This window comes from Hyalella azteca, unplaced genomic scaffold (genome assembly GCF_000764305.2).
Source record: "Hyalella azteca isolate HAZT.00-mixed unplaced genomic scaffold, Hazt_2.0.2 contig7971, whole genome shotgun sequence".
Lineage (NCBI taxonomy): Eukaryota > Metazoa > Arthropoda > Malacostraca > Amphipoda > Hyalellidae > Hyalella > Hyalella azteca.
In genome coordinates, this window is record NW_025938078.1 from 22,948 (window position 1) to 42,144 (window position 19,197).

At 42.3% G+C, this 19,197-nt stretch overlaps 1 protein-coding gene across 1 annotated transcript in view; it reads left to right on the plus strand.

Moving 5' to 3' along the window:
• LOC108668826 (ral GTPase-activating protein subunit beta) overlaps positions 1–18,876 on the plus strand; it is a 28,263-nt gene extending 9,387 nt beyond the window's left edge. Inside the window, exons 8-34 of the mRNA XM_047881436.1 lie at positions 13–96; positions 404–580; positions 1,360–1,497; positions 1,644–1,875; positions 2,707–2,836; positions 3,068–3,232; positions 3,437–3,556; positions 4,403–4,535; positions 5,046–5,153; positions 8,657–8,818; positions 9,377–9,517; positions 10,017–10,102; positions 10,482–10,622; positions 10,797–10,898; positions 11,236–11,369; positions 11,888–11,952; positions 12,581–12,794; positions 13,437–13,560; positions 13,834–13,953; positions 14,107–14,277; positions 15,303–15,438; positions 15,851–15,889; positions 16,141–16,253; positions 16,591–16,699; positions 17,627–17,765; positions 17,987–18,103; positions 18,480–18,876. Coding sequence (XP_047737392.1) covers positions 13–96; positions 404–580; positions 1,360–1,497; positions 1,644–1,875; positions 2,707–2,836; positions 3,068–3,232; positions 3,437–3,556; positions 4,403–4,535; positions 5,046–5,153; positions 8,657–8,818; positions 9,377–9,517; positions 10,017–10,102; positions 10,482–10,622; positions 10,797–10,898; positions 11,236–11,369; positions 11,888–11,952; positions 12,581–12,794; positions 13,437–13,560; positions 13,834–13,953; positions 14,107–14,277; positions 15,303–15,438; positions 15,851–15,889; positions 16,141–16,253; positions 16,591–16,699; positions 17,627–17,765; positions 17,987–18,103; positions 18,480–18,597 — 3,518 coding nt within the window. The 3' untranslated portion in view covers positions 18,598–18,876. The remainder of the gene's footprint in view (positions 1–12; positions 97–403; positions 581–1,359; positions 1,498–1,643; positions 1,876–2,706; positions 2,837–3,067; positions 3,233–3,436; positions 3,557–4,402; positions 4,536–5,045; positions 5,154–8,656; positions 8,819–9,376; positions 9,518–10,016; positions 10,103–10,481; positions 10,623–10,796; positions 10,899–11,235; positions 11,370–11,887; positions 11,953–12,580; positions 12,795–13,436; positions 13,561–13,833; positions 13,954–14,106; positions 14,278–15,302; positions 15,439–15,850; positions 15,890–16,140; positions 16,254–16,590; positions 16,700–17,626; positions 17,766–17,986; positions 18,104–18,479) is intronic.
• Positions 18,877–19,197: the final 321 nt, after the last annotated feature.

Consider the following 19,197-nt stretch of genomic DNA (forward strand, 5'->3'; position numbering starts at 1 on the left):
AATCGCCTGCAGGCGGTGACGAACTGAACGTCATTCCTGCCACGATGACCAACGACTGCGTCGCGCAGGTCTGGTTCCGCCTGCTGCACGTGCTGGGTGAGTGTCATTGGAACCAGTCTTGCTTTTCACTCTCTATTGACCTACCACATTTTTATTAAACTTCCATGCGAATAGCTTGTGCCTGTACTTCAGTTCTTAGTGCTTGGTATCCTCCATAAATTAAATTTATCTACCAGGGGCCGTACTATCAAAAATTACACGCAGCGCCCGATTTCTCGTCTCCGATTTGTGGGTTTAGCCTTAAAAGCCGTCAGTGCTCGGCTGACGGAGTTACAAACTCTAGATTTTCTTTTCGACCTCGTCTCCTTTGCTTGTGATATGATATTATTGTTGTCTCTTCCAGGCAACCCGGTGGAGCTGAGCAAGCACCAGGTGATCAGCAAGACTCCCGCGTTCCTGAAGTTCGCCATATCTTCTGAGGCGGTGGTGGAGCCCTGCCAGCATCCCTGCCTCAACGCCCTGCCTCAAATATTCCTGGCCGCCATCAAAGTCATCGCCTCGCTCGCTGATGCCTTCATTGGTACCGCCATAACTATCTACATATTTTACCCATTTGAATAATTTCTATCATGGTAAGGTGAAATAATTTATTTATTGAACAGGCAAAACAGTCTCACGAACTCGGAAATGTCCCTTCCATCCAAGGATTTCACGCTAACTCCTCGTTCCTTTGTTGGCATACTCTGTAGGTGTCATTTTTGATGTATAGATTGAAAAGCGTTCTTTGTAAATTATATATCAGAGCTGAGGCAGGCGTATATTATACTGACGTGCACATAAAGCATATAGCTTCTGATTTATTGGTTGGGTGCCACGGATATGTCTCTTCAAGGGCAAGCTACTTCCTTTAAACGAAACCGAGTTCCTACATTTCACAACGGTTACTTACTGCATGGAAAATAGAACGAGTCCGTGGTTAAGACATTGGTGTGAGTCGCTTACTTTTAATGAACTGCCAGAAAGATTAACCCAAGCTTATGCTGCGAAGGAGTACTATTTCGAAGGATATATTTTTCTCCAGGCGGCTTCTGATGCGGTTGTTGAGCTGTAAATGAAATGTTATTTATATTTAGGTTTTGATACGTTTCATAAGCTGTAATGTGAAGGCTGATATCAACAGTGAGGGCTGATGTATAAAGCCTGAGCTTTATTCCGGAGCTGAATTGATAATGTGCTGCAGGCATTAGCATCGTATCAGATGAGAAGAGGACGGCTGGGGTGTCGTTGCAAGTGTAATATTATAGCATTTGTAAAGCAGTGCTGCATTAATGTGTGCAGTAATCATAATTATCATATCAGGTGGAGAAGAGGACGGCAGCCGAGGCGCGGTAGCAGGCAAGGCTAAGGTTAACAGCGTCCTGCACCTGTTCGGTCCGTGGCTCTTCGAGGCCGCGCTCATCGGCACGGATCTGTCGCCCTCCCCTGCACCGCACACCAGTGAGCTCTTATGGCGGGGCTCTTGGGGCACGCTTTGCTGCCACAATCCAATAATATTAATATAATCAATTATAATAATTATAATTTTATTACTTACATATTATTATAGGGGCAGGAATTTATAAGTTATTATCGTCTGTACTCAGAGTCTGAGACAGCGAGTAGCGTGAGTGGCGTGCTGAGTGCAGGCGGCCCTACGAGCACTGCAGGGGCGGGAGGCAGGCGCCCTACGTCCGTCTACAGCCTGGGGGGCGACCACCGCAAGAGCGTCGTCGAGACCTCCACCTTCCATACAGCGGCGCCTGGCGAGCGACTGGCCGTGCTCACGCCTGCTGACTTCGAGGCGGGCCGAGCTGAAGCTCTCGCCGCCCTTTGTCGGTGAGTCATGTCACCCTGCTCACCCTGCTCACCCTGCTCACCTTGCTCACCCCTTCTCACCCTGCTCACCCATCTTGCCCACCCTGCGCAATCCCCAACACAATCAAAGTTGAAAATTTAGCAGTTAAGATCACTCAAACTTTCAAATTATCAGACCCGTTGAACCGTTGCAGCTCCGTTGAGTAAACGACTGTCGGAAACGACCGTACCTCACGTGCACGTTTGCGGCCGTACCGCAGCCGTAGCCCCGCGTCCCCGTGGTCGGCTTTCAGTCGCTCTGTCTTCATAGTCGTAATCTCCGCGATTAGATCGATGTCTCACGGCCGGTCTGACCGTAGAATTTATAACGACCGCGTTTCTGCATAGTGACTTTGTCTTCATCGTCGATGTTACTCCATGCCACACTTCTGCTGCTGTTGGTGGTCGTGACCGTATCGCTACTGACCATGACCGTAACGATGAAAATTATTATTGATGGCTGCAGACCGTACTGGCGTGACGGTCACCACAGCAGAACAACCTTTTGGCGCGAATTTTAGGGTCCTTATATAGGCAGACGTCGCGCACACATAAGCCTGCCAAGGGACGCCGCGACAGTTTCGAGTTCCACAAAAGTCAACCCTTTCGATACCCTCGGCCATTCCGAACTATAAACAAACTTGCCCTCACGGTTTCCTACCCCAACTTTGTGGTCAAGTCACATCCTGCATATAATTGTTCAGCATCACTCGGCCTTTCTTCACAACTTAACATAAGCTATATTTAATATTAAAATATAAACAGAAGTCACAATTACCTGTTTTTTTATTCACTCGCCCGCCCTCTCGCCAGCATCGTGAGCAGCGTGACGACCGGCGAGGAGGTGCTGCCCGTGTACTTGTCGCGCTTCTTCATCGCGGTGCGCGAAGGCCTGCGCTCCCCGCTGCCCCCGCCCCACAAACGTCCCCCCACTGCTAATAAGGTGCGTTCATCTTCCTCGGCTCATTTACCTATTAAAATTTCTTAAGACACACCTTAACCCTACAACTCACTGAACTACCGTACCCATATCTATGGCAGTGCCGTATAAGTGTAGGCACGTGTCTTGCAGGCCGTGCCCTGCAGTGGCAGCGCCGTATAAGTGTAGGCACGTGTCTTGCAGGCCGTGCCCTGCAGTGGCAGCGCCGTATAAGTGTAGGCACGTGTCTTGCAGGCCGTGCCCTGCAGTGAGAGCGCCGCTGCAATATTACTGCACGGCTGCGACTTGTTCCGCGTGGACCTGGAGGGAGCCATCACGCTCGTGCCCGCCCTCCTGCCTGTGCTCACCGCCGTCCTTGTCGACCGCACTGCGCGCCCTGACAAGAAACATTCCGAGGCCGTAAGTTACTTTTGCGGCTACACCGATGACCTCTGCGTTAATAATGAAATTTTCAGTTTAGGTCTTGTCAAATGAAAGATATTGTCATTGGATCATTAAGTGCTCAAATATGTGCACTGAAATATCTTGAATGGCTGCCCTTTGATTATTATCCGTCCTTAGTGCAGATATCTTAATTTAATTGCTACGTGCTTTGCTGTACAGGGATCGAGCACTACAAGTTCCAGCATCTCATCAGAGGCTGGCAACGATCAGTACTTGGCGCTCAGACGCGCCGCTACTAATATGCTCCTGTCAATCCTGCCTTTACCTTTACATTTCCAGGTTAGTCAAGCGTATCTGATGACTGAGGCTTCATAGTTGTTCTTAGTCTTAGTCAACTTTACGGTGGAACACATCACCGATACCTTCTTCCCAATGTTTTTCGGCTTGTTGGCTAAGCCCAGACAACTAAGCTCTAACGGTAAACTTTCATGCAGTATTTTCCGCTACAGTGCTGGCATTTCAACGAGCTTGAATTGGACGAATATAGTAAAATTTATCAAAACGATGAAGGGCATCACAATATATTCCGAAAATATTCACCAATTGCTGGACACTAGTTTACAAGACTTACAAATAATTTGTACATTTCCAAAGCTTGAAAGCACCTAAGCCGAATTTTGAGTACTGCTTTTTAAGCTTCTGTTCATAAATATTTCTTTCATGAACTTAAGCTTCCTTGACTTGATAGTACTTGATTTACCTTCTTAGTTGCGTTCCTCGGCCTTTGCGAGTAAACCGAAGTGCCGTCACTGATGTCGAGTGTAGACGACGAGAAGTGTCAGTTTTGTCACTAAACCAATGCCCGTTACAAAATTCTCTTCGTTGCCATTCGCTTCATTGTAATTTTTCTCATCTTTACAATAGCTTGGATGTATCAGTGTGTATGGCTGAGGTTATTAGTTACAGGAGTTACTTATTAAGTCACTGCCATCCAAACGATCATCTTCGTTGCCATTCACTTCCCCTTTAGTTATTACATCTTTACGACAGCTTACATCAGCATGCATATGCAAATTAATGGTTGCAGCAGTTATTTATTAAGTCACTGCCATTATAAAGGTTATACATATATTTATTGTCATCTCTGCGACAGCTCTTGTTTATAAGTGCAGTTGATGGTTGCAGGAGTTGACCATCAAGGAGGTGGGTGTGGCAGGCGAGCGCCACAAGCTGTCACAGTTCCGGCCTCAGCTCCTGAACCTGCTGTCCACGGCCCTGCAGAGCGAGACCCAGCCCAGCACCATCCACACGCTGCTCGGTCTGACCCCCGGCCGTATCACTGCATTTTTCACAATTACCACATGATATATATCAATATCAACAATTACGTCTGAATTATCAGAGTTGTATAGCCCAATAACATCCACACGCTGCTCGGTCTGACCCCCGGCCGTATCACTGTGCATTTTTCACAATTACCACATGATATATATCAATATCAACCATTACGTCTGAATTTATCAGAGTTGTATGGCTCATCAACATCCACACGCTGCTCGGGAAGGCCTCTGTTCTCGCCATGCCACGCTTAATTCAACCTATAGCTCTGAATTTACTTTAGTTTGTCCTTGTTAGAATAGGTTGAGCTATTATCTCATCAGTATTTTCGTATAAAGCAGCCAGACTGTTGGACAACTTGAACTGTAGAGTTTCTTTTTCGATGTATTACCAATACTACGTGCGTGATTCTTGACATATTAATATTAATTGCCGCTTATGCTATATTTTGTGGGTTTCTTCTAAAGTTTTGGCTGCTTGCACTGGGCAGGTGGGCTGATGTTTTGCGTGCAGGACGCAAGTCTGTGGGAAGCTATGGACTCTGTGTCTCAACACAACTACTCGCTCTCTGAGGGCAGAGACACGCACACGCCACTCGGTCAGTCCCTCTTTTCGTGCACTTAATGTAGTTACAGATTGTAGCTTCTTTCACTTCTGCACGAAGGTTTTCAGTGAAGGTTTTGGACGTTTTCATTAAATTTTAGATTGTTTATTATGGAAATAGTTCGGGTATATCATAGACCTGCAATGTAAGTTGGTTGTGGCATTTATGTCTCATGTTCGTGTATGTGTGGGCAATTGGTGTCCTCACTCACCCTCTATTGTTCTATGGAGGCTACTTCGTCGCGGGGAACGTAATCTCTCGTCTGCAGCGTGTGCTTATTGTAAGCACTAGTACAACTTCTTCCAATTGTTCGGGACTCTTCTGGTGTCAACTCACGACGGGCCGAAGGCTTTGTTGTGGACTCTTGTTCGCTTGATATAATCCAGGCCACTGGCTACTTGGTGCCTTCTTTTGAACTATGCTCACTGAATTTGCAGAACTTCGCTCAAATTGACATTAAAAAATGTCGAATGAGAATATGAGATCTATCTTTCTGTTGGTTTGCATCATAACTAAGACATTTCTGTAGTTTTAACGTATCAATTTTCAACGTTACTTTTTAACTAGTAATTTTCATTTAGACCGAATTAGATTAACCCAAATAGCCTCCCTCGTCCTAAAACTTGCCCTGTCTGCCTCTGTATCTCCCCCTGTAAAAATTTGCGTTTGAAAAAATGTGTGTTCATTCAACCTGCTGCGCTGACTTTATTATCTATTCAAACTTCATCACGTGATTTTATTCCACTTCACAATCTCAGTAGCGATTGATAATTAACCATACAATGCTTTACAATCGCGGTGGCGAACGTCAGAAGCTTGACTATGTTGTGTACGAACGAAAAATATTTCTCGTATCTAACTTTATGAATTCTTGATTACCTGGGACGGCCATACACTCGCAGCCAGTCCGGCGTAATATTGCTTAGTTATTATGATGTTACAGTTATAAACACTAGTATATATTGATGAGATTAATTTAGCTACTTAACATATTTCGACAATTGCTAGTCCGTGCATGGATATGGAACGTCATAGCTGGACTTCACTCGTTCAATATCTGAAAATCGTCTCTAATTTCGGTTAATGTTGATGGGTTAAGAAATATTGTTCAGGTGCCGCAGCATGCCAAGTAGTGAAGTTTCTTCTACTTAATTACCTTATATTTGGCTCATTTATAAAGCATCTTGTATCGGCAGCCACAGGTGTGAATATCGGGTGCTTTGCACGAGTATTACGAATCATTAGAGCAACTCCGAGAGAAAATTATCAGCTCATGATCGCTGGGCTTCGAAATTGATAGGAATTTTGAGTCCACTATATGATTTTTAAATCCTCTATTTGTTTTTTTAAATCCACTACTTGTTTTTTTAAATCATTTTTGTTTCTTAAATCCTCGTAGTTTTTTAAAACAATCTTTGTTTTTTTAATCCTATTTTTTTAATCCTATACTTATTTTTTCTTCTTTTTAAAAGTTACTGACGAACTTTTTATTTTACTTTGACTGAAGAAATGATGGTGCAAAGTTGTTGTATAAGAGCGCCTCGTGAGCCAGACCGCATGACTATCGCCTGATATGAACGGCTCGCACCTTTGATCGTCTCCACTCATTATTTAATTATTTAACACACGCAATACTGGTGCTGGGCTCTGCGTTTGCATGCATGCAGTAGCTTTAGATGTTGATAACTTTTTCCTTATGCATGAGTTTACATATTCTCTCGAAGCTTACAATTACAGTGCACTCCGATACAGTAACTCTTCGCTGTTTTTAATTCTCTTTCTTTGCAAAGTGATTACAATCGTATAAGTTTGCAAATTTCAGTGATATTGTTGTAAACTCGAAGTAATAAAACTAGCTACGTTCTGAAGATTTCATTTAACGAGGTTAACTAACTCTGTGTTGTGTGGCATTGAAGAAAGCTATGTCGATAACAGTTTTCACTTTTCAGTAAATGGACTTTTTAAATCCTCAAATTTCCTTTCTCTGTCTAAAAACTATTCCCAAAGCCAGTCAGAAATTTGTTAAGTGAATAATGAATCTATGTTATTGTGCATGGACTGGACTGATATCACTGTAATCTTCGTGCAATCTTAGCGCTATCGCTCGCTCCCATGAGCAGATTTTGTTCCTGTTTCCTTCACTGCTCTTGGCAGTTAGACTTATAGTATTTCTTCTGAGAGAATTAATTAAGTAATCTTCCATCTGAGTCTAGATATTTTTTCATTCATATCTTATTTTAGGCTATTAACTGATGCATACGGTACAGTTAAAAAATATTAAAACGTAAAAATTATTAAAATGAAACGTAACGTTTGTTGTTATCTTCGTCCGCGACTTCTGTTTTATAGCACACGGGGAAACATGCTGCCCAATTTGTGGGCTCGTGGCGAGTGATGCCGATGTCTTGCATGAACTTTCATTGAGTTTTTGAATGTTATTTGTTTTGTTATGAAACCTGCACCTATATTAAGTCATTCAATTATTTCATTTATATCATAACTTTGAATTTATTCATAATTAGTCCTGTTTATTGCTTGCTTCCGCGAACGTCAGTAAGTCAAGATATTCTTACATTCTTATTTTATGTTATATATTGATGCATACGTGTAAAAATTATTTTACATTGCATTTTATGTGTGATATTTTATATTTTCCATCTCATTTTGCCATTAATAAATTGTTTATCATAAAAATCCAAAACTAATCTAATAATTTTCGTCCAATTTTTTAATGCCTGTTCAATATTGAAGTTTATTTGCGATGTTAAATTAGTTGCCTGCTAGTCTTTGTACCTGTGAACGCTTCTCATTTGTTGTCCCTTCTTACTTACGGCGACCTGCGGCGTCTGTGGTACGTATCATCTGCCTGATGTGGTCCCAACTTGCCTGATGTGCTCCCCAACTTGCCTGATGTGCTCCCCAACTTGCCTGATGTGCTCCCCAACTTGCTTGATGTGCTCCCCAACTTGCCTGCATGCCTGAAAGGCTTTACTTCTCCAACAAACTCCTTCCTCTTCATTATCTCACGTCCAAGTTATCCATTAAATCCTTTGAATTCCTATTATTTGATGCCATAACGGATGAAAGTTTGTTCCTTTTTTAGCATTTCGTTGATGGTCCATTGAATACGGGTCTATTTTTTGACGATCCATTTGTATACGGTTCTTTTTTGATGGTCGATAGAATACGGGTCAAAAATTTTTGTTTGGTGTTCTTACGTCGTCTGCATTTGAGTAACATTGATCCTGACTATCCTGAAGCCTTAAACTCTCTCTTCAATACATGTTATATTTCTGAATATTATTCAGTACGTGGTATTTCATTCCGGTCTTCGAAGTGTGACAGTGTTATCGATAAGTCACGGTATCGATCCTCTTTCCGAGCGTTCTGTTGAGGTTGAACATCGCGTTCGTTGAGTACGGATGTGGCTTCGATGCGAGTTTAAGTTGACGTGCATGATTGTTGCTAGAAGCGTTTGGTTGTTTTGACGCGTGTAGGGGGTGAATCAGTGTCGTCGCTGTGTGGGGTGACAGTTGGGGAGCTAAGCATCCCCACTGAGGATGCGTCAGGACGCTCAGAAAGTTCCTCCCTACCACCTTCTGGTCCGCCCTCCTCGACTCTTCTGCCTCCCGTCAGTCAGTTGGTCGTCAGCCCCAGCGGTGAGTTGTACAACACGTCGCCACTTACTGCCAGCTACTGTATTATGCACTATGGCTTTCACTACAGTAGTGGGTAAACTCGTATTTCCTTCAAATAGCATATATGTCTTTTTGATACAGCAGCTTAATATTATTTTTCTTTTTATTCCTACATAATATCGCTTTTTACCAATGTGACCATGCATGTTGAATTCCAATCTCGATATCTTTCCGAGTAAAAGGTGAAAAATCCCAATTATATGTTTAACGAAACCCTTACATGTAAAATATTTTTCCATGCCTCTGGAGAACTGTTCGACGCACCGACCATTGACGGACTTTAATTATTCGGCACTCTGTAAGAGGGTAGTTTTAGCTTCAACAATAATAAAAGAAAAAGTTATCTTATTGATTAAATTTATCGGTCCGGAAATATCATGTCCTATAGATAAAAATGAGGAATTTAGTCACTTAATTTGTGTAAAGTACAGTCTCCGCAAAGCTCCATTCTAAAAGTTACGAAAGTCTTTGTGTCGTTACCAGACTGCGGGTCTACAAAAGTCTTTATGTCGTTACCAGACTGCGGGTCTACGCTGGTGCTGCGGTCCATATATCTGGTGTGCCACAACCTGATCCTTTCCTGGCGCACCGACGTCAACGTGTCACTAGCGGGGCTAGAGCTCCTCGCGGGGCTGGCGAGGCTTCACCCCCCGCATCAGGGTATGAACCTTATTTGATTAATGCTTGATTATTTCAACTAAATTTGATACCCTATTGAGTCTTTGACTACATTTAACTTATTCGAATTCATTGCATTGTAGCTTTGTCATTATGTTCGACTCGCGACCTTATCTGCGATTTCGAAATTACCGACCAAGCGAATAGCGATGGATCTGAGGAGTTCGTGTGGGCGTTGGATGAAATAATTTTAAATGTGTCTCGCAGTTCTGTGTAGATCATAGTCAAGTTCTCAATGACGCTCGATGAAAACTTCTTGTCTAACGACAACTTGGACAACGACTAACTATAAAATCATTTAAACTGCGAGTATTTGACTTATTCATAAGAAACGTATGCAAATTTGACTTTAACAAATAAGAAAATGAGAGAACGAATCGATGGGATGCCATTAACAAATTTATGACAGCGTTTACAACTATTCGCATTTGGGCACTTGAAAAATATGAGCATCACGGTCACTCTGTTGTTGCTATGCCAGACTGGCTGGAGAGCAAGCGGGCGGTCAAGTGGCTGTGCGACTACATCGTCTATCAGTGCAGCCGGCCTCCTCCCGCACACTCTAAGGCAAGTTTACTATAAGTTAGAGATATTTAGCATTAATTTATATCCATTTAACCTGTGTTTCTTGCCATACGAGGTCGTAGACTTTCATTTTATATCATTGTCTAGTACTTTATTTGATTCCCCTCTGTTGGTTATATTTCTTAACGTTGGCACATTTCTTGTGACGCTGTACACTTTGTAGGAAGTCATTACGAAATACTTGAAACTTATCGTACTTGCTAGTTGACTAGTATCGTGGTTGCAACGTATCGTAGTTGCTGGTTCTGGCAAAGTAAAGAAGGCTTTGACGGTCGACCCGGGGAGTCACGCCAGAGGGTGATTTAAGGCCAGTCTTTGACCCGCCCTTTACAACACTCACTGCCCGCTCTGCCACTCGCAGGACCTGCACTCGACGATCGTAGCGGCGTTCCAGACGTGCAGCGTGTGGCTGCTGTCGCACCCGTCGCTGCTGCTGGACCAGGACTGCCTGGCGACGCTCCTCGAGGTTATCGAACTGGGCATCTCGGGCGCTAAGTCACAGGTCAGAATAAATTCTTATTAAAATAAAATATCCCGAAATAACTTACACCTTAGTTGGTGAAATTATTGAATCGCAAACCCATACTTCGGAAACAAGAAGGCAATTCAACTAGGGTCAATGTGATTCAATCATACGTCCCTTTATGGAAGTTTAACGTGAATGTTCTGTCTGCAGAACAAAGGCCAGGTGATTCTCAAGCACGAGAAAACCCTGAAGCCTGCCAGCCTGAGAGTGCGCGACGCTGCGGAGGCCTTGCTATCTTGTGTCCTCTCCCAGGTACCTTATGGGATAACGAAATATATTCTAATGTTTCTGTCTCATATACCAAGGTGCTATCTTATGTTTCTTTATCCTGTTTCTATTTACTTGAAAACGATGATGTTCAGTTATTTTGTGACTGCGCACAATTTTAGACATTATTGTTCGCACTAAATCGTTAATGCGAAATCTTGTATATAATCGAGTATAAATCATTATTGGTTATTACTTTGACCTCTCCCCGCATTGTGGATATGTAATTTCTGTTACATTCTTCTATGTTTCTGTTACATTCTTAATTTCTTTTTAATTAATTTCTGTTACATTCTTCGTTACAAGCTTCTATGTGGTGCAGGTGGGGCGACTGCCGGCGTCGTGCGGCGTAGAGTTGGTGTCGTCACAGCTGGACGAGTGCACGCTACTGCAACACTGCAACGTCTCCACTCTACACGACCCTGTCACTCTACTCACTGCCACGCAGCACTTCAGGTGTGGCAAGTGGCATGTAGCCTGTCACTCTACTCACTGCCACGCAGCACTTCAGGTGTGGCAAGTGGCATGTACCCTGTCACTCTACTCACTGCCACGCAGCACTTCAGGGGTGGCAAGTGGCATGTAGCCTGTCACTCTACTCACTGCCACGCAGCACTTCAGGTGTGCCAAGTGGCATGTAAAGATGCAGTCAGTCTTGCTATTTTCATCATCAGGAATGAGTAAGGATTACCTCCCAGCAGTAACTGTTCTAATCGATCTTGTGTTCTACAACAATTCTACTTCGAATGCCCCATGACTATTTAGTGCCCCATAAAATATAATGTAATTTGCATACATTCGCCTTTAAAGGTTACATACGCCTTGCATAATGTTTGTTGTGCGATAACGTTTTATTGTTTAAAAAGGTGTGTGGAATTTTATCACCTTATAATAGCTTGTTGCTGAATTGTGAAAAAAACTCAATAATTCAGTAATCCGTGTGAAAAATGTTTAATTGTAGTTAATTTTTACAGATATTACGTGTCCCAGAACAGCACCCTGCTTGCCCTGCTGGAACAGCCTTTGGGCAACCATCAAGGTAGCTCACTGTTATATCTACTGATTGATTATTTTGCTTTATCAGAAGTAGCTCAGCGAGATAGAAGTTCAAAGTGAAAGCTTAAATTCTACTTCATGACAGAAGGACATTGTGACTGGTATTTTTTGCTCTACATCTCAGTGAACAGCATTAAGACAAGTTTTACTCATGTCAATATGTTAGTTGTGCTATTACCGAGTTATGAACAGGCACACTTTTCCTTACGCTGTTCCGATATATTTTGTTTTCTTTACCGGAATTAGCAGTTGCTTCAATTTTCTCACAAGCTAGACTTTACCTATTTCTGGTTCATAATTGTTTTGATCCTTTTGTGGTTATTTTTCTGCCGTTGATTCTAGATAATTAGTGCCATTGCCTGCTTGCAGATCCCTTACTATATTATTATACATTGCCTGCTTAATGTAGACCCATTAATGTATTAGCAGGTTATATTGCTGCTGTTTGTCCCAGACACTCACTGTTACTTCTTGCTTGCAGACCCCTTAATGTTGGTTATTTTGCTGCTGTTTGTCGCAGACACTCACTTACTTCTTGCTTGCAGACCCCTTAATGTTGCTTATTTTGCTGCTGTTTGTCCCAGACACTCACTGTTATTTCTTGCTCGCAGACCCGCAGCCGAGCGTGACCGCAATAATACGAGGCCCGTTTGGTCGTAGCGTGTGGAGCCTGCAGCTGCGACATCTGCCTCGCCATCGCTCAGCGCTGTCCCACCACACCAACAACCCTGGCCGCCCGCTGCCTCTTAATGAGTGCGGCGTCCGGCACAACGTCAGGCCGCAGTTCTTCCCGGACTCCGTAGACAGGATACCGCAGTGCAAGGCGTCAGTCAACTGCTTGTGTCTTATCATTGACCAGATACTTCGATAACTTGATCTATCTCTTGTTTATCTTGCAGCGCTCTTCATACACTTCAATAATTTGTTCTCTCTTTTTTTATCTTTGTGATTGCACAACGCAAGAGCATGATTTTTATGCACGATTTACGGAGATAGTTTAAAATAAAAGTAATTAATTATTATTTTGCACGGGTCCGTTCCTTATAATGTATTATAATTAAATTTGAATTAAACGCATATAATTCTCGTGTATTGCCGCTATGAGTGCGCTATATACTGTATTGCGACCAAGTCAAGCCTGTAGAAATAGTTTGTGTCCCTTGACGGTAATGGTAAATTTTTTTCAGCCATTGCTCAGTCTGTTGCTGTTATTTTACATCGTTAATAGATGTAGAATTTTTTTGTTCAATTAAATGTCACCCTTTGAAGACGGATACAATTTTTTCAACCCTAATTTCAACTGTCCGTTTAAAGTACTTCAGATATTGAATCTTAAGTTTAAAATTTTGGTTCATTTAGAGCAGAAAGAAGTGTTTATGGTAAAACGCAGGTTTGTCGTGTATTTCACATATCTACCCATGTTAATTTCTAAATATATATTTATTTACCTTGCTTTACTCTTTCTAGAGACAAGTCCATCCCTTCGCTCGAGAGCGTCATCCACGCAACCGAAAAATCATCAGATGACCACGACAAACTTCTACAAATTCTCGAACATCAAATAGCATTTGAAGAACAACTCGAAAAGAAGGTGAAGTGTACAATTTGTACAGTCCATTCATGGCGAGCCTTCTTCCTTTTTATAGCAATTGTTCCTCTACGATAATATTTTAAGTATTTTATTGATGAATATCGTGCGCCTTAACAACAAATGGTTTCGAGTTAATCAACGTTTCGTCAAGAAGACACGGGCCGTCAACATGTATCTCTGTACTATTGCCATTGCTTGAAAAAAATTTTTCAATATAGTATCGCTCGTGAATATAGACGAAGAAGTGTATTGAATAATGTAGTTGTGTTGCAGGCAGCCGCGAGGGAGAGCGAGGGTGAGGAAGAATGCAGCGCTCCGCCTGTGTGTCAGGAGTTCCAGACGGCGCGTCTGCTGCTCACGCACCTCGGCCTGCTCTCTGTTGATAGTCTTCAAGTAAATACGGATCATGAACGTTTAGCTGCATTGTTATACGGGAGGAGCTTCATCTTCCTGTTGTGAGCGGCCAATGATTGGCTCATTAAGCTAAAATATACGCGATTTTTTCTGTCTTTGTGCCAGACCTGGTCTATTGCTTGTATTGTGCAGTGTGTTGGTGAAGGCACCGTGCCAGACCTGGTCGAGCTGGACTCTACCCAGACGGGCTTCGTGAAGGACCTGGAGGCGCTGGACGCCACTAACAACCGAAGTGTAGATACCGTGCACGTCTTCTACGTCGCCGCCGGCCAGACGTCGCCACACCAAATACTCGGCAACGTCGTGAGCTTTCGTACTTTTTTAGGTTCAATCTTTCTTGTGGTCAGAGATCTGAGAGTCTGAAGTGAGTCTGGCTATATTAATTATTTATTCATTCAATGACGTCATTAGTTGATCGTATCTTCTGGACACTCGTTTGTAACAAAAATGTATTAACACATAATACTCGCGCGTTGGCTGTGAAGATAGTGTAAACACACTATACTATCCCCGAATGAAGTGTGATGATGATGGTGTAAATACGCTATGATTGAGCTCCAATTTCGACCGGTGAATCTGAGAAGAATTAAAATATAAGTTTCTAGTCTTAGAATGCTGTCACGTGATTTTAAGTTACAATCGAAGTATCCATGTCCATTTTTTTTTAAATGTACAATAATTATTTGTTATGGGCCAGCCAGTCTAGTCTCGCTGGTCGCCGCTCCTCTGCAAGAGGGTTGATAGGTCACGAGTCTGTGTCGAGTTTTCACTCAGGAAAAAATAATTAGTCATATTGTCTAAATGTAGACACACATTCTGCACGTAGCTCTGATACACACTTTTACTGGGCCTAACTGGGTCAGAATGACCCGCATAAGGACGAAAAGCAGCGATATTTAGACAGCGTCTCATTCATTTATCTGGGTCTTAACTACATTTAAGAAACAGAATATTGAATTGAGAAAATATTCAGTATAGACCCACCATAAAATGTAGTCCATAGTTTTAGTAACTTCCATTGTAAAACACTTTATCTGCAATATTGTCCGTAGCATCCTGAAGCTGTTACTAGTAGCTACACAAAAAAACTTCCTTTTTTGTGAACATTCAGTGAGCAATAGAAATTGAAATCCTGAATGGGTGATAACTTGAAATTTTAGTCTTGATTTATTATCTTGATTTATTTATTTATCATGATTTATTAAGTCTTGATTTATTATTTTTTCAAATCATTTCCATCTAAATTCTGCATAGTAGGAAGAAAAAAGTAAGAAGGCAATTATTTGTTAACTAAAGATACACTGAATCTATTCATGCTGGTTGAGCAGGTATCGGCGAGCAGCGTCAGTAGCCACTTCCTAGAGCTGCTAGGAGGGCTTGGCTGGCCGGTGTCTGTAGCGTCCCATGCAGGCTGGTCAGGGCGCTCCAAGGCGGTCCAGCATCTCTACTCCCAGCAGCACTCATGTGAGTTCCTAGCGTTATTTTGTGAGGCTTTTCCAAGCGTTATTATGTGAGGCTCTTCCAAGCGTTATAATGTGAGGCTCTTCCTAGCGTAATTATGCGAGGCTCTTCCTAGCGTTATTATGCGAGGCTCTTCCTAGCGTTATTATGTGAGGCACTTCCTAGCGTTATTATGCGAGGCTCTTCCTAGCGTTATCATGCGAGGCTCTTCCTAGCGTTATAATGTGAGGCTCTTCCTAGCGTAATTATGCGAGGCTCTTCCTAGCGTAATTATGTGAGGCTCTTCCTAGCGTTATTATGTGAGGCTCTTCCTAGCGATCACCGCGCCCGTGTCAGGTGAGAGGCCCTCATGGCAGTGCTGGTGCCTGCGCCTCACATCACCGCGCCCGTGTCAGGTGAGAGGCCCTCATGGCAGTGCTGGTGCCTGCGCCTCACATCACCGCGCCCGTGTCAGGTGAGAGGCCCGACTTCAAAAATCAAATATCCCTAGCAATTTGAAAATTTGTTAGTACTCGACCTTTTCGCTAATCATACATTATTTCATTATTTTCTCAAACACTGCATCATTACTTCAAACGCTACGGCTTCAAGTCATGATTACTGATATTTTTATTTAGGTGATTATCTTTGATTCTTTGTTGCGTATAATGTTTTAATGATAATTTTTTCGATATTATAACGTAATAATGATAATATATTTGACAGCAAGCGACGGCGTGTCGCTGGAGGGCGACAGCGCGAGTGCAGGCAGTGACAGCCTCGGCGCCGCGGCCGGGGACGGTGACGCTACGTCGTCCTTCTCGTCGCACACGTCACAGGTCACTCATACATGCTGCTCTCCCACCTTACTATCATCAGTTGAATTAAGTTTTTAGTAATCGCTGTGATAAGTCCGATGATAATTTAGTTACTTTGACCAGTCATATAGAAAACATATCTTAAAAGTTTTACAATATGCCGCAAAAACAAAGAGCCTTTTCTGCAAACCACAGAAATGATCACTCATACATGCTCCCCGTAACTATGATCAGTTGATATAAGTTTCTATTAATTACTGTGATAAGTCCGATGATAATTTAGATAGGTACTTTGATCAGTCATATAGAAATTAAGTTGTTACCGTGATCGGTGCAATGAAGTGAAGTTTGTTGGCAGCTGTCGAGTCGGCGGTTCGGCCGTCAGCACACAGCGGCGGCGGGACACGACCACAAGGTGCTCGTAGTTTGGCTCGAGAACTACAGCGACTGGACCAACTTCCCTACCAGTGAGCAGCTCGTTATTTCCTTATAGCTTTTTCTGATTCGCGTCGAGCACTTTTCTGCACTTGGATGATATTCTAGTTTCTAGTTCTAGTAATTTTATTTTCTAGTTTGATGGTTTCTCTATTCAGGAAGCATACTTCTATATATTCTTCATACGTATAACTAATCTAATATTCTAATTCTGAAACACCTTATCTTCCGAAAGATGGGAAATTTAAGGGGAGCGTCTACCCTAAAATTGAAAATTTTTACTTTTTCGGTTTTTATACTAATTTTAAAGCTGACATTCTGCCCTATCCAACGGTACAAAAAATGCTCCCACATCCACAAAAATTCGAAATTCGAAAAAAGCTACGACGAATCGATAGATATGGTCCTTACGCATCGAATGATATGCGTCTCGATGTTGTAGCTTGAAAATTCTAGGAGGAGATAGATTTCTACAGTACCCCCTTTTTTGGCCGTTTTCCAAGAATTTCACGTTTTCTTTAATTTTTTTTCGAAAAATTGACACGAATAAAAGCTGTCTATTTTTTTATTTTACATATGTGTACCAAGTTTCAAAGTGATCCGTCTGTAAATAGCCGAGATAATTTTTGGGGCAGACGCTCCCCTTAAAATAACACTGCACTTTTTCACGCTCCAGTGCTTCAAGTGTAGACGTTTCTAGTTTTATTCATTATACGACAGGAATGCCATTTTTACTAATTGAAATCATTCTAAACCTTCGTAAATTGCACAATTAATAAGCCAAGTCTCGCTTCTATCAGGTCCCATTACAGGCTATTACTTTCCATCCAATTCTAATTACCAACCTTATATCAAAGTGCTCATCCGCATTAAACAGTAGTTTTTATCCGAATTATATCTAATTTATCATTCTAGTAATACATTTGTGTTTAAACGGTCAATCTTGTTTTGGTGCTCAGCGGCGCTGCTGCCCGAGTGCGCGACGGGCCTCGAGTATCCGGGCTGGCGGGACCGAGACCCGCCCCTCGTGTCGCTAATCTTCCTCCATCCCCTCGAGAACGGCCTCTTCCGCGTCAAGCTTCAGTCTTTCGGCAATAAGTAAGAGAGACAATCTTGACGCAACAGCTGAAGGTAGTTTATTTTATTTTTTTACCTCGTATTGTTAATCACTGATAGTGAGACTCATTTTTCCCTAAGTGAAATCGTTTTAGGCTATTCGATTAGAAAAGATTATCATTGTAACGATGCATATCATCATTTAATCGATGCTAATGTTTATGGAAACATTGAGTATGGTCTGATTTGACTGCGTGACGCAGGTTGATGGTGGCAGGCCCGCTGGTGTCAGGCCAGGTGGTAAGTCGTCGTGTGCTGGGCTCTCTGGTGCGCCAGACGGCGCTTAATATGGCGCGAAGGAGGCGACTTGATTGTGACAGGTGAGCTTAACCGAGCTCAGTTTTATAATTCGTTCATTGAACATTTCATATGGACCTACAATATTCGTTTGATTCATTTTTATTTTATATAGTGTAATTTCAGATTGTAATTGGTCAAGTTGTCGCCGATTCTTAACCAACGAAATTCAATTTAAAGCAGAATTTTACAATCATTCGTAGGTTTCGAACCCTCAGCTGGTTGCTTCAATCTTGATGATCTTATCCACTCGGTCGCCTCGAGCAGTTTTGCCCGTTAGTTTTTCAAACTGCATGTTAGATCGCCTTCGATCTATACTAAATATTTATTAGTAAAAAGCAAAATTTACCAGTCAACATATGCACATTAATTTGCTGTGTTTTTTTTTTCTTCGATCAGTCACCAGCCCCCGCACGTACGCCGGAAGCTACGCATCCAAGAGATGGTGCAGAAGTATCGCTTTGACATGACCGAGCCCGAGTTTTATTCTCATCTCTTCACCAGCCCGCTGTGTTAAGGCGCGGTGACCAGGTGCTCAAATTACGACCCTGCATTATCCTACTCTCAATTAAATGCAGGATCTCAGTTTTCTTGAGGTCAGATTGTTGGGCAACCAGCATTTCGGGCAAACTAGCCCGATTAAGATGCTCAGGCGTCGTAACTCCCGGAAATGTTTAATAACTATTTTGCATCGTTAATTATAAGAAACTCTTAATAATCCAATTATTTATACTCTGTACAAATTGCAATATCTGATAAAATTATTAGCATATATAATAATAATAATATTTATATCGCTGCGGACCTTTTTACATAAATATGCAAAAAAAATTTTCGAATACAACTTAAGCTCTTATTGAATCGTTTAATTTTGTTGAGACCCTTCCGATTTCAGCATTGATGTATCCAGTTGTTACTATGAGCGTTGTGAAATAACCATAACTTAAATCCGGGGTTAATTTTCCTTATACTAAGCGAATGCCGAGCTTTTCATATAAGGGGTATTCACGACATGATTTGTATATCCTTTTCTCTGCTGCATTGAATCTATGCGCGACAGGCTCTTTAGCTGCGACGTCTCAGAAATCAAAATGCCGGTTACGGGTGAAAACTGAGA